Source organism: Erinaceus europaeus, chromosome 12, assembly GCF_950295315.1.
Source record: "Erinaceus europaeus chromosome 12, mEriEur2.1, whole genome shotgun sequence".
Classification (NCBI taxonomy): domain Eukaryota; kingdom Metazoa; phylum Chordata; class Mammalia; order Eulipotyphla; family Erinaceidae; genus Erinaceus; species Erinaceus europaeus.
Genome location: NC_080173.1, coordinates 101401046 through 101415714, shown reverse-complemented (window position 1 = coordinate 101415714; position 14669 = coordinate 101401046). Strand labels below are relative to the sequence as shown.

Genomic DNA, 14669 nt, shown 5'->3' with positions numbered 1-14669 from the left:
CCGCTTCGCCCGCCGTGTTCACCGGGGCTTTCAGTCGGCCCCAGCCTCTTGCCCCTTCTAATTCCCCTGCTGTGAGCTTGGCTGTGCACGGGATCGTAGAGTGAACCGAGCCCCTTACAGGCCTTCCTGCCGCCACCCACCTACTGCTCATCCCCTCCTAAGTAGTGCGCTGCGTGAATGCTCTGAGCAGAGTGCTCTCCACTCCCCCTCCTCTCTCAAGTTCTCTCTGTCCTGTCCAATAAATGGAAAAATTGGCCGTCGCGAACAGTGGATTCGTAGTGCCGGCACCAAGCCCCAGCGACAACCCTGGAGGCTAAAATGAGGACGATCAGAGCAGCTTTGAGAGGGAATTCCCGACAGGTGCACGGTCAGGAGGAGAGGCCCTGCCGTGCTGGCTTGGGAGGTGGAGGGCCAAGCTACACTGTCCCCACTGGGCGTGGGGGTGGGGGCTCACCCAGTATTTCCCACAGTCGCTGTTCCCAAGACCCTGTGGCTGCAGGCTGAGCCCTGGTCCCTGCCCCAGGCTGATCCAGACCCTGCAGACTGAGCTGTTGTCTTTCCAGGTGTCAGTGAGACACTGGGGGCAAGTGGGGACTGGGAGACGAGAGGCTAAGTGCCAGGTCACAGGGTCACTGGCCACGGGGAGGTCAGCCCAGGCCACATGCCTTGTCCTCCCATCCCAGGGAACAGGGGGCTCCCAGGGCCCCAGGGCTGGACCAGAGATCCAAGACCCCCCCCCCCCGCGTCCTCCCCAACACAGTGCTGAAGGCACTTCGCCCCAGAGGGCTGAGACACTGTCCCCTCCTGCCTCCCCCAGCAGGCGAGGCCCAGAGCTGAAGGGGGCTCTGCCCAGACGCCCTCGGCCATATTCTGTAGGGAAATTGTGAGGGTGTGGTTGAGCATGGTGCGGGACCTCCCACTGAATACTGAGGGCCTGGTTGGCACGACCTTCCTATTAGCCTCTCTCTACCTGAGATCAAGCGTGGAGGGAAGCGACCACCGGGAAATGTCCCGTCAGTCTCCCTGCCTCACAAAGACCCTGCACGCAGCCCAAACCAGCTGGTTTGTTTACTCAGAGATTAATAGAAGCCCATCTTCTTTGATCACATATGACCCCTATATCATTGTTCTGCTCCATCAAACAGTAACCAGGAGCATTCTCCTTACTCCTCCACCCCCTCCGGTCCTTTCAGTCTTACATGATCTATCTTCCCTCTGCCCTTAAAACCCCTCTCTGTCTGCTGGTTATTGATAACCTTATTTTCCTCATTCCTTTGATCCACTAAACCCCTTGCTCAACATTTGCTAGGAATGCTCTGACCCTTTCCCAACCTCCTTATCTCTCTTTATCCCTCTTCTCCCAAACCACATATGGGATGGATAACTTACTTCCTCCTACAACCCCTTAGGCACCCTACTTTGCTGTTTAATAAACGGACTGTCTGTGAGACAAGTCCCCGGGTCACCTCTTGCCGCGGCACCAGCACCGGGCACTGAGAGTCCTGTACAGCTCCACCCCTGCTGCCCCAGAACATTCCTCTAGGCCCCCGCATCTGGAGATTACAGAGCGGGTACGCCAAGGTCTGTGCCCAGGAAGAGGCCTCCCGCCAGAAGTCCGGCCGTATTCCTCTGCTTGGCCTGCGAGCCAGTGGCCCCAGCCGGCCGGAATATTGGGTCCTGCTCACCCTGGCTAGTTTCTGCCCAGCCAAGGAGGCCTGACACCAACATCAAAACCCAGCTACTGAGTCCCCAAGAGTACAGAGTGAAATCCCAGCATAGCATGGGAGGTAAAGAACATTCTCGGAAGCACTGTGGGGCCTGGAGAATCACCTCTATTGGGCAGAGGATGCGGGTGGCAGGGGCTCAGGCCTCCAGGGTGGGCCAGGCGGGTCCGCTCAGGTTCAAAAGGAAAAGCGGTTATTCCCAGTCAGGGCATTTTTCAGCTTGCAGGTGAAGTCCCAGGGCGCAGAGGGACTGGGGGGGAAGGTGCAGGCAGGAAGCCCCAGAGCCGGGTCCACGGGGTGGGAGGCGGGAAGAGCGAGCCCTGGCGGTGAGAGGCTGCTGGGACTTGCTGTAAAGGGCGGAGGGCTCCATGGCCTGGCTTTCCTCAGACCGGGGGGCGGAGGACACACCAGGGAGTTTCTGAAGCCCTGATGGCTCAGGGAGGCCTCGAGAGGGGACAGAGGTGCAGCCCCCAGCGCAGGTGCTGCGGGTGGGCCCACGGCTCTCACACACTGAGACCTGGGCCTCTCCCCGGGGCTCTCGGGAGAAGCTGCTGGTGCCTCTACCTTAAGGAGGGGGTAGGTGACTTCTCCTGTCACTTCATTTAGCCAGAAAAACACGTCCAGAGGCTTCCTTACATGTCCACACTGAGTCCTGGACATGTCTACATGAGAGAGAGCAGAAAGCCAGACATAACACACTTACACAACATGGGAGGGGTCTACACAGCAGGCCTCCCCCTGCACGGCCAGGCCTCCCCCTGCACGGCCAGGCCTCCCCCTGCACCGCCAGGCCTCCCCCTGCACCGCCAGGCCTCCACCTACACCGCCAGGCTTCCCCCTGCAGCCAGGCCTGAGGCACTGGGCCACTGCTGGACTCCTGTCAGTATACCGTTCCAGGACTGCAGCAGGACGGCCCCCGGGGTCCTCGGCCCCCAGCCCTAAGAGTGGGCTGACTGCGGGTAGAGCCTGGGGTCTTCTTTATTCGTTCTTTTTCTGTAGCCGTGGTTGTCTCAGGAGCTTCACCACTGCAGCCTGGCTTTCAGACTAAGAGGCCAAGAGAGGGAAAGACACCCCCCTCCGAAGCCCTCTGGCGCCACGGGGTCCTGGACGCTGGAGAGCAGGCCGAGTTCGTGGCAGAGCAGGAGCACCGGCTAAGGAGCTGTTTTGCCAGCCCCTTGTCTTTTCAGAATTTTTTATCTTAACCGAGCATATTAAGAAACATCTTGAGCTGACTGCAAATAGCTCAGTGACCAGTGTGCTCTTTCGTCCCCTAAATGTTAGGCTTACTTATTAGACAGAGACAAAAATCAAGAGGGAAGGGGTTGATGTGGAGGGGGGGGAGAGAGAGAGAGAGACACCTGCAGCCCTGCTTCACCACTCACAAAGCTTTTCCCCTGCAGGTGGGGACCGGGTGCTTGAACCTGGGTCCTTGTCACTGTGACGTGTGTGCTCAGCCAGGTGCGCCCCCACCCGGCCCTGCTAGTAAGCTCTTTGAACTTGCTTTTTTTTTTTTTGCCTCCAGGGTCAATGATGGGGCTCGGTGTCTGTACCACAAATCCACTGCTCCTAGCAGCCATTTTTCTAATTTTGTTGCCCTTGTTGTTGTTGTCATTATTGTTATTGTTGTTACTGCTGTCCTTGGATAGGACAGAGAGAAATCGAGGGAGGGAGACGGCGGGGGGGGGGAGAGATATGGAGAGACAGACACCTGCAGACCTGCTTCACTGCTTCTGAAGTGACTCCCCTGAAGGTGGGGAGCCGGGGGCTCAAACTGGGATTCTTGTGCCAGTCCTTGCACTTCGCGTACATGCACCTAACCCGCTGTGTTACTGCCTGGCACCCTTAAGAATATTTTTATGGGGAGTCGGGTGGTAGTGCAGCAGGTTAAGCGCAGGTGGCACCAAGCACAAAGACTGGCGTAAGGATCCTGCAGCAAAGCAGGTCTGCAGGTGTCTCTCCTTTCTCCCTATCTCCCTCCTCTCTCAATTTCTCTCTATCCTGTCCAACAAAAAATCAAATAAAAACACAGGGCGGGGAGACAGCATCATGGTTCTGAAAATGGACTCTCATGCCTGACGCTCCAAGGTCCCAGGTTCAGTCCCCCGCTCCAGCAGAAGCCAGAGCTGAGCAGGGCTCTGGTAAAAAAAGGAAGAGGCGGGGGAGTCGGGCGGTAGCGCAGCGGGTTAAGCGCAGGTGGCGCAAAGCGCAAGGACCGGCATAAGGATCCCGGTTCGAGCCCCCGGCTCCCCACCTGCAGGGGAGTCGCTTCACAGGCAGTGAAGCAGGTCTGCAGGTGTCTGTCTTTCTCTCCCCCTCTCTGTCTTCCCCTCCTCTCTCCGTTTCTCTCTGTCCTATCCAACAACGACGACATCAATAACCACAACAAGGGCAAAACAACAAGGGCAACAAAAGGGAATAAATAAATAATACGAAAAAAACAAACAAAGAAGAAAGAGAAAAAGAAAAATGGCCGCCAGGAGCAGTGGGGTGTGTGTGTGTGTGTGTGTGTGTGAGTGTGTGTGCGTGTGAGTGAGTGTGTTTGAGTGTGTGTGTGTGTGCGTGTGAGTGTGTGTGTGTGTGTGTGTGTGCGTGTGAGTGAGTGAGTGCGTGTGTGAGTGTGCGTGTGTGCGTGTGCGTGTGCGTGTGAGTGTGCGTGTGAGTGTGTGTGTGTGTGTGTGTGTGAGTGCGTGTGTGCGTGTGAGTGTGTGCGTGTGTGCGTGTGTGTGTGTGAGTGTGTGTGTGTGTGTGAGTGTGCGTGTGTGCGTGTGTGTGTGTGTGTGTGCGTGTGAGTGAGTGAGTGTGTGTGTGTGTGTGAGTGTGTGTGTGTGTGTGTGAGTGTGTGTGTGTGTGTGTGAGTGTGTGTGTGTGTGTGTGAGTGTGTGTGTGCGTGTGTGCGTGTGTGTGTGTGAGTGTGTGTGTGTGTGTGAGTGTGCGTGTGTGTGTGTGTGTGTGTGTGAGTGTGTGTGTGTGTGTGAGTGTGTGTGTGCGTGTGTGCGTGTGTGTGTGTGAGTGTGTGTGTGTGTGTGAGTGTGCGTGTGTGCGTGTGTGTGTGTGTGTGTGCGTGTGAGTGAGTGAGTGTGTGTGTGTGTGTGTGTGTGCGTGTGAGTGAGTGAGTGTGTGTGTGTGTGTGTGAGTGTGTGTGTGTGTGCGTGTGAGTGAGTGAGTGAGTGTGTGTGCGTGTGAGTGTGTGTGTGTGTGCGTGTGAGTGAGTGAGTGTGTGTGTGTGCGTGTGAGTGTGTGTGTGTGTGCGTGTGTGTGTGTGTGTGTGTGTGTACACAGAGAGAGGGGCAAGAGAGCGAGAGAGGCTCCGTCCTGGGAAGAGGCCGGCACACCCGCTAGCCTGGCAGTCAGCTCTGCGGCCCCGACGCCCTCACAGGCTCAGAGGCCGACCCGGCACCAGGCGGAGTTTCCCACCTGCCCCCCGACTCCACAAGGCCTGGCCGTGACAGGGCGCGTGAAGGCTGGAGGCTGGAGGCTGGAGGCTGGGGAGGCTCACCTGTCAGGACTGAGGCGAGGAGCCTGCGGAGGCCAGCGGGAGGGCAGGCGCGGCTCTGGAAGCCGGGCTCCTGGCAACCTGCCGTCGGTGACGCCAAGCTCCCTGGCAGGTCAGTTCTGCCTCGGAATACTGGGGCGGGGAGTCTGAGCTGGGGACTTCTCAGAGATCCAGTCAGACGGGAGGCAGCGTCACGCTTCTGTGGACTCCGCCGCCTGAGACTCCAAAGTCCCGGTCCAGTCCCCCGCACCACCATATGCCAAAGCTGAGCAGGGCTCTGGTGTTTCTCTCGGTCTCTCTCTCTGTCGGTCTCTCAAAAGTAAAAAAATGAATAAAAAATAACAATAAGATGCGCTGCCTGTCCCCTGGGTCTGACTGACCTCGACCTCACCTCCACAGGCCTCGCCGGCTGAGCGCAGAGCCCGTGCCCACCGTGCCCTCTGTGAGACGCCACGCCATCCGGCCTCGCTGAGCTCGCTCCCAGCTGGGGTCGGCGGCGGTTCGCCTCTGCTGCTCTCTCCTGCGGAGTCGGAGTCGGGACAGGGCCCAGCGCCGTCCCCGGCTGCTCCTCGCTCCGCCGCGGTGCGCGACTCTCCCTTGTCCTTCCCGGCAGGCACCCTTCTGCCGACTCACAAGTGGCTCCTAGTCTTCCGCCGTGGTTTCCGCTTGTCCCTTACGCTGGAGTTTCTCCAGACCTCAAAGTGCTTCACAGGGTCGTTGTCATCGAAACTGCCTGGGACCGAAGCCAAAACAGACACCGTGACAGCGGGATGGAGCTGAGAGGCCAAAACTATGGGCTTCTCATTACTGACAAGGGGCCCAAACTAGGAAACGGAGGGAGGAGGGTCTCGTCCACAATGGTGCTGAGAAAACCACGCTTACCCTGGTGCGCCGCCACCCCACACTCTCCCTCCCCGCCTCCCTCGCCCCTCCTGTCACAATTTCTCTGTCCTGTCCAATAAAATGGGGAGAAAGGCCTCCGGGAGCAGTGGGTGTGTGCTGGCGGTACCGAGCCCCATCGATTACCCAGGAAGTGACAAAGAAAAGGGGGGGAGAAAGATATTGAACGTTTCCAAAAGGCCTCCCTAAGATGTTCTTTAGCGAAAACCGTGTGATCACATGATCACACTCTGGCCTCCCTCACCAGTCCCGAATCAGCTCGCCCCTCCGCAGTCCCAGATACACCCAGCACGCAGGGGCGCAGGCCGACCCCCGCCTCGCCATGTTTCCACGATGCTGAGGCCCAGAAGCAAACGCAAAAGCGCTCAGGAGAACCAGCCTGGGCCGGTGGCACGTCGCATCGTGTGCTGTGCAAGCACGGGGACACGCTTCCTGGGCAGTGGAGCAGCGACACACACACACCTTTCTGTCTCTTCCTGCTCCTCCCACACACACACTCTCTCTCTCTCTCTCTCTCTCTCTCTCTCTCTCACCTCCTGGCTTATCTCTGGGACTCGGTGCCTGCACTAGGAATCCACTGCCCCTGGCGGCCATTTTTTCCATTTTTATTGAACAGGACAGAGAGAAATTGAGAGAGGAGGGGGAGGCAGAGAGGGAGAGACACCTGCAGACCTGCTTCACTCCTTGTGAAGTGACCCCTGCAGGTGGAAAACCGGGGTTCAAACCCAGATCCTGTGTGGGTCCTTGTTCTTAGTGCTATGCGTGCTTAGCTGGGTGCTCCCCACATACACACCCGTCTTTGTCTTCATGGGAAAAGAAAGAAGGGGAACTGCCATGTGAGGGAGAGAAGAGGAAGAAAAAAGAGCCACTAGGACTGTGGAGTGACCACGCAGACACTGAGCCCTACTGATAACCCTGGTGGCAATTAAGAAAAGGGGCCAGGCGGTGGCGCACCTGGTTAAGCGCTCACATCACAGTGCGGAAGGACCAGGTTCAAGCCCCCGGTCCCCACCTGCAGGGGGGAAGCTTCACGAGTGCTGAAGCAGGGCTGCAGGCGTCTCTCTGTCTCTCTCCCTCTCTATCTCCCATTCCCTCTCAATCTCTGTCTTTATCCAATAATAAATAAATAAAACAATAAAAAGTAAGAACAGAAGGGAAGGAAGGGAAGGGAAGGGAAGGGAAGGGAAGGGAAGGAAGAGGGGTAGGGTAGACAGCATAATGGTGATGCTCTTGCCTGAGGCTCTGAAATCCCAGGTTCAATCCTCCGCACCACCATAAGCCAGAGCTGAGGAGCGCTCATGTAAAATAATCATAATCATAAGTAAAATAAAATAGATTAAATTTTAAAAAGAAGTATTAAAAAAGAAGAGGGACCGGCAGTAGCACACTGGGTTCAGCGCACATGGCACAAGAATCCTGGTTCGAACCCCCAGCTCCCCAGGGGGGTCGCTTCACAGGAGGTAAAGCAGGTCTGCAAGTGTCTGTCTATCTCCCCCCTCTCTCCATTTCTCTTTGTCCAATCCAACAACAACAGTGATGATAATAGTAACAACAACAACAAGGGCAACAAAAATGGAAAAATGGCCTCCAGGAGCAGTGGATTCGCAGTGCAGGCACCGAGCCCCAGAGACAACCCAGGAGGAGGAGAGGAGGAGGAGGAGAGGAAAAGAGAAAAAGAAAGAAGGAGAGAAAGGAAAAGAGAGAGGGAGAGAGAGAGGGAGGAAGGGAGGATGGATGGAAGGAAAGAAAGAGGGAGTCGGGCTGTAGCGCAGCGGGTTAAGCGCAGGTGGCGCCAAGCGCAAGGACCGGTGTAAGGACCCCGGTTCGAGCCCCCGGCTCCCCACCTGCAGGGGAGTCGCTTCACAGGCGGTGAAGCAGGTCTGCAGGTGTCTGTCTTTCTCTCTCCCCTCTCTGTCTTCCCCTCCTCTCTCCATTTCTCTCTGTCCTATCCAACAACAATGATATCAATGACAACTATAACAACAATAAAAAACAACAAAAGGGAAAATAAATCTAAAATAATAATTAGGGGTCAGGTAGGCACCTGACCCCTAGGCTGAGTCCATGTTACAATGTGCAAGGACCCAGGCTCAAGCCCCTAGCTCTCACCTGCTTCACAAGTGGTTAAACAGGGCTGCGGGTCTCTCTCCTTCTCTATTTTCCCCTTTCCCTCTCAATTTCTCTGTCCAATAAATAAGTTTTTTTTTCAATTTTTGTCATAAGTTTTCATTATTTAACATCCACTCTGTCACAGTAAGAGAACTCCACTGTCGGTCGTGTTAGGTGTGTAGTACAGGCTGTCGGCTCTAGACACGATGCTGGGTAGCTTCCCGCGGGCCCTGGTACAGGCTGTCTGTCGGCTCTAGACACGATGCTGGGTAGCTTCCCGCGGGCCCTGGTACAGGCTGTGTGTCGGCTCTAGGCACGATGCTGGGTAGCTTCCCGCGGGCCCTGGTACAGGCTGTGTGTCGGCTCTAGACACGATGCTGGGTAGCTTCCCGCGGGCCCTGGTACAGGCTGTCTGTCGGCTCTAGACACGATGCTGGGTAGCTTCCCGCGGGCTCTGGTACAGGCTGTCGGCTCTAGGCACGATGCTGGGTAGCTTCCCGCGGGCTCTGGTACAGGCTGTGTGTCGACTCTAGGCACGATGCTGGGTAGCTTCCCGCGGGCCCTGGTACAGGCTGTCTGTCGGCTCTAGACACGATGCTGGGTAGCTTCCCGCGGGCCCTGGTACAGGCTGTCTGTCGGCTCTAGACACGATGCTGGGTAGCTTCCCGCGGGCCCTGGTACAGGCTGTGTGTGGGCTCTAGACACGATGCTGGGTAGCTTCCCGCGGGCTCTGGTACAGGCTGTGTGTCGGCTCTAGGCACGATGCTGGGTAGCTTCCCGCGGGCTCTGGTACAGGCTGTGTGTCGGCTCTAGACACGATGCTGGGTAGCTTCCCGCGGGCCCTGGTACAGGCTCTCTGTCGGCTCTAAGCACGATGCTGGGTAGCTTCCCGCGGGCCCTGGTACAGGCTGTGTGTCGTCTCTAGGCACGATGCTGGGTAGCTTCCCGCGGGCTCTGGTACAGGCTGTGTGTCGTCTCTAGGCACGATGCTGGGTAGCTTCCCGCGGGCTCTGGTACAGGCTGTCTGTCGGCTCTAGACACGATGCTGGGTAGCTTCCCACGGGCCCTGGTACAGGCTGTGTGTCGGCTCTAGACACGATGCTGGGTAGCTTCCCGCGGGCCCTGGTACAGGCTGTGTGTCGGCTCTAGACACGATGCTGGGTAGCTTCCCGCGGGCCCTGGTACAGGCTGTGTGTCGGCTCTAGGCACGATGCTGGGTAGCTTCCCGCGGGCCCTGGTACAGGCTGTGTGTCGGCTCTAGGCACGATGCTGGGTAGCTTCCCGCGGGCTCTGGTACAGGCTGTCTGTCGGCTCTAGACACGATGCTGGGTAGCTTCCCGCGGGCCCTGGTACAGGCTGTCTGTTGGCTCTAGGCACGATGCTGTAGAGCTTCCTTCAGGGCCTCACTTTGCACAGCTGGACTTGCTCTCTGCTCGTGGGGTGAAGCAATCACAGCTCCACACACAAGCAAATGACAGTGTCTTTCACGTCCTTTCTTCAAACACATCACAGCCAGCCAGCCCCGTCCACCTGTGATTTTTTAAAATATTTATTTATTCCCTTTTGTTGCCCTTGTTGTTTCATTGTTGTAGTTATTATTGTTGTAGTTATTGTTGTCGTTGTTGGATAGGACAGAGAGAAATGGAGAGAGATGGGGAAGACAGAGAGGGGGAGAGAAAGACAGACACCTGCAGACCTGCTTCACCGCCTGTGAAGCGACTCACCTGCTGGTGGGGAGCCGGGGTTTGAACCGGGATCCTTATGCCGGTCCTTGCGCTTTGCGCCACATGCGCTTAACCCGCTGCGCCACCGCCCGACTCCCCCAACTGTGATTTTAACAGACGCAAACCCTGCTCCTTCCAGCACGATGTAAACTCCGCGGGGGGCGGTGTCAGGGGTCAGGTAAGGCCACGGAGGGGCACTGAAGCCCAGTCCCTGCAAGGGCCATTCTGCTCCTGGGAACTTCCGAGAGGAAGCACACAGCGCCTGCCTTCCGGCCACCTGACTTCACTAAGGACTAACGTCCTCAGGCACGTCTACTTCATCGCGTCAGCAGGCCGGCAGGCTGGCCTTGCCGCCACCCGCCCGGCATCATCAGCTCCCGCCCCTGCTGGTTATGACTCTTGCCACCAAGCCAGTGCCCAGCTGGGAGCTGACTCCCCCGCCAACTGAGGCGAGAACACTGCTCTGAAGTCATAGTCTCCTGGCCGCTTGCTCCTCTGCAGGCCACTGTGGAAGCCATGCGAGGGCGAGGGCTTGGCTCCAGGGTCTCCGAGCTGTGACTCCCATAGCCACATGCGGCTCTCACCCATCGCGGAGACAGCGGCCAGCAGAAGCGTCTTCGGGCAGCCCTCGGCTTTCCCCAACTGTCACTCCGCCTCTCTGGGCACTGTCTCAGTCTTCCTCCGGAGACTTCAGCATTGGACGGCCGGTGTAAGAGTCGCCAGACCCTGCTACCTTCCCTGCCCAGACCGTGGCTCCAAAGAAATATTTTAAACTAGGATGACTAGTGTGGGGTTTGGATCCCAGCTAGCAGCTTACTGGCACGAAGCTCCTGCTGCTGTTGGGAGTACTGACAGGCAACACCCACACACCTTCCCTCGCCCACATAATAGGATGGGGTGAGTGACGAGCGCCTCTGTCCCTGGGACCTCATCTCTTAGACCTGAGTCATAGCTTCTGGCTTCACTCGCCAGAAGTGAAGCAAAGTGGACGACAGAAAATACGACTTAATTTCCTATGAGCTGCGTGTCCTGGGGGGTCACATGCCAATACGGGCGGAACCTCATCATCTGCGAGTTGCTGGGTTCTCCCGCGGAGGCGCAACCCGGCTCCAGCCTTTCTCTTCCTGTAGTCCTCTGAACGGCTCCCAGCTGCAGCAGACAAGGATCCGGAAGCCCTGAGAGACTGAAGCTAAGCAGAATCACGTAAAGGGCAGAGCCAAGACTTCCACAAGGTCTTCAGATGTCAGAAGCCATGTTTTTAAATATTTTTATTTAAATACTTTAAGCAAACAAGTTTTACAAAGAAGCCACTACACTGTCCTGTTTGACCAACGCATGCCATCTACACGAATGTCCCGAGACGACACAGCAGAAGACTCCACGTGTCCACTGTGACGTCCTCAGCCACTCCTGCCCAGGAGCAGACTCCTGCACACGCTGCTCCAGTCTCGTCTCACACAGTTCGAACACACAGGGAACACGTTAAGAGGGCGCCAGCACTGCTTACGGCTCCGGTGCTCAATATGACGCGTGCCTGGCTGCTCGACCCACCCCCAGAGCCCGTCACCCGAGCGAACACTGCTGATTCATTTTACAGGGAAAGGACGGCACAGCTGAGCTTAAACGACGTGCCAAAGTGCAGCGTCTGGTTTTTATTAGTGGTTTAATAGAGATTAACAGGGTTGTGAAAGAACAGGTACAATTCCACAGTCCTCCACCCCCTCTAGTTATTCCTCTGGGGAAGGACAATTCGGGGGGTGGGGGGGGTTACACAGTGTGTTTAACTTCACATAAATGCCGTGTTTACATGCCTTACACAATTGTTCAGCACTTTAAACCACATCTAAGAGGAAACTCCTTTGCTTTTCCACACTCACTTTCCAAAGCCCTCTGTGTGTTGAGCTGTAACAGAAGGAAGTTTCTTAAACAGCAGAGTCATTCCACGGGGAGGGCGTGCGTGCTTGGGGTGTGCTCAGGAGAAACGCTGGGCGGCCAGTGACACTGGCCAGTGGCGAGACTGCAAAGTGCCTGGCAGAGGAGCACTGACAATGCCCACACTAGGCCATTGCCCATACCAGGGCTTCTCAACCTTTACCAATCTGCTATGAGATGGTTCCTCTGAATTTACCAAATTTCCTTCCCTGCACACCTCTCCGTGGGCAAGGAAGCAGCTGGCACCCACTCAGCTCTGCAATCCTAGCCCGCCCGGTTCTCCCCAGTTCTGCCTTCAGCTCCTCCTCTAAACAGAGAGGCCGGGCAGAACGGGGTCCGCCGTGAGGGCAGCCAGGGCGGTGAGACGCCGCTAAATGGAGCCGTGACGCCAGGAGCTACCCGCAGCTGGGCCCCGAACCAGCAGGCGTGTGTGTGCGCCGGGGGGCTCCAGTCACCGCTCCATCCCGGGCCTTCGGGACCCTCCAGTCCTTTCGGAGTTCAACTACACTCATGTTCACGTTCCAGGACAGAGCTGGCCTGCTACAGGAGGTGAAGAGCCCCGACTGCAGGCGCTCGGTCAGGCTGCCGACGTTCAGGGGTAGGACTTGGGAGCCCCAGGCCGTGCCCAACAGGACAAAAGACAGAGACAAAAGGCAGCAGCAGAGGTGGGTAGGGGTGGCCTCGGAGAAGCAAGAGCCAGAGGAGACGAGGCTTGGAGGCCAGAGTCGGTCCACAGGGGCAGCGGAGGCGGGTGGCACAGAGGCGTTTCAGAAGCCGTCCAGTCAGACTCACCACGGACTCCGCCAGGGGTTCAGACCCGGCCGACCCACTTTCCTTCCTGCCAGCCTGTACTTGCTACTATTTCTGTAATCACATATTGTACAGCCGCAGGCATTTTCAAAATTCAGGTCACTGAAAGCAAAACTGCATCAGCACAACCTCGAATGACTGCTCACCGAAGGACAGAGGGTGTGTGTTGATTTTTACTTCAATCTTCGTATGCTTGCAATTGATTCAAATATTTAAAAAATAAATCTATCTCATTTTATTGAAATGGCAGTAAAACCCCGAAGACGGGGGCCGAGATGCCAGGTAACAAGAATGCCGGGCGTGTGTGTGAGCGCAGACCAAAGGGGCTTTCCCGCAGTCTCAGCACTGACAGATGTGGGTTCTGTGAAGACATTTGGTCCTAGAGGAAACCAGTTCTTACGCACAGAACAAGATGCAGAGGCTCCGTGCCTTGCCCACGCTCACCCTGGCAAGAAGGCACACGAGCCCAGAACCCAGTCTGGTGGCTTCAAGGCTATTTCTGCGACCCTGGGTCCCTGGGATAGGGGACTGTGGTCCCTGCCCCGTCACTTGCGGTGCCTTTTTTTTTTTTCTTACAGATTTTTTTAATGAGAAAGGAGGAGGAAGAATCAGACAACACTCTGGTACACGTGCTGCCAGGGATTGAACTCCGAACTTTATGCTTGAGAGTCCAATGCTTTACCACCAATTTTGTTTTTTTTTAACACCAGAGCACTGCTCAACTCTGGCTTAAGGTGGTGCGGGGGATTGAACCTGGGACTTTGAAGCCTGAGGCATGAGCGTCTCTGCATAACCATTATGCTGTCTACCCCAGCCCTGTAGTGCCAATTTTTATGCCAGTCGGTGGCATGTCCGATATAAGCCACGGGCAGCTGCTGCCAAGGAAAAATAGCAGAAGCGAGAGACCAAGTCCTCCTAGGACGGAGTGAGTGGGCCCCAGGGCACCGCTCTCAGATCCTCTCAGACACTTGGCCCCCGTCCTCCCCACTCCCTAGATCTGGTGCGACACCAGTTCCTGACAGCTCATCCTCCGCTGCCCACGGCACGCCAGGGAGAAGCTATCAGCACTCTGAGAGAACTCTCTTATCGCCAGAGGCAGCCTGCTCCAGGAGCGCGCCCCTAAGGTGTCTGCTGAGGGCTGAAGGTCTAGGGGCGATGCAGGCATGGCAGGAGGGTCTTCTGTCCGTGGGACCGGCAGAGGGCACTACTGCACAAGTCTTGCAGCTAGGGCTGGTGAAAGAGCATTCAAGTCATGCATGGGACTCCGCGGCCGAGGCTCTGATATCCCAGATTCAAGCCCCACCACCACAAGCCAGGACTGAGCAGTGTTCACATTAAAATAAAAACCATAAAGGAAAAGGTTTAAATAAAACTGAAGAAGAACTTTCCAGCTACACTATTTGGCCGGCGGCTGACACCTGAAAATGTAACCCACATCCTGACCACGTCACATTTCAACTCAAAACCACCGGGGCTGCCCACCCGTCCCCCTTTGAGGCAGCCACCCAGTCCCAGCGGGGGCCCCAGGGCTAGAGTGGAGGGACACACACAGCGATGCCCTGGGGGCTCTCTGTCGTCCCGAGGACGTAAGGGCCCAGGTCTACGCCTGGGTGGAGAGAAGCAGAGCTGACTGACCTCCCTCCCTGCACACCTTCACTCGAAGCTCCCCCTCAGCAGAGGCTCCATTTACAAGGATGACCCACTTCCCCTCTGAAGTCGGATTCACTTTGCCCGAAACTCACAGCACCCCTCAAAACTCTAGGTGATTCCTGTTTATCGTCTGTGAAGATACGACGGTGCAGGGCTTTCCTCTGCTCCGGCCGGCCGGGCTGGCTCGAGCACATGATGAGCTTGGCCTCCAGGGGCGCGGGGCACTGGGCAGCTGCTCACGGCGAGGCGAGGCGAGGCACCGGCCCAGGGCCCAGGGCCCAACGCTCTGCCCTCGTCTGCGATTCTGAGACAATAAACCCAAAGGAA

The 14669-nt window shown here is 56.8% G+C and overlaps 2 protein-coding genes across 3 annotated transcripts in view; both read right to left on the bottom strand.

The window, feature by feature from the left end:
• Window positions 1-14669, bottom strand: part of ZNF445 (zinc finger protein 445) — a 286584-nt gene that overhangs the window by 262750 nt on the left and 9165 nt on the right. The window lies entirely within an intron of this gene.
• Window positions 1813-5234, bottom strand: LOC132542108 (uncharacterized protein C3orf86-like). The gene is made up of 2 exons (XM_060204828.1): window positions 5221-5234; window positions 1813-2386 (listed from the first exon to the last, which is right to left on the bottom strand). Exon 2 carries the CDS (start codon window positions 2382-2384, stop codon window positions 1902-1904), a length of 483 nt encoding a protein of 160 aa, XP_060060811.1. The 5' UTR covers window positions 2385-2386; window positions 5221-5234; the 3' UTR covers window positions 1813-1901.

What these genes read in the sequence shown, in the direction of transcription:
- LOC132542108 (XM_060204828.1), bottom strand. Translation starts at nt 2,384, where the DNA reads ATGTCCAGGACTCAGTGTGGACATGTAAGGAAGCCTCTGGACGTGTTT.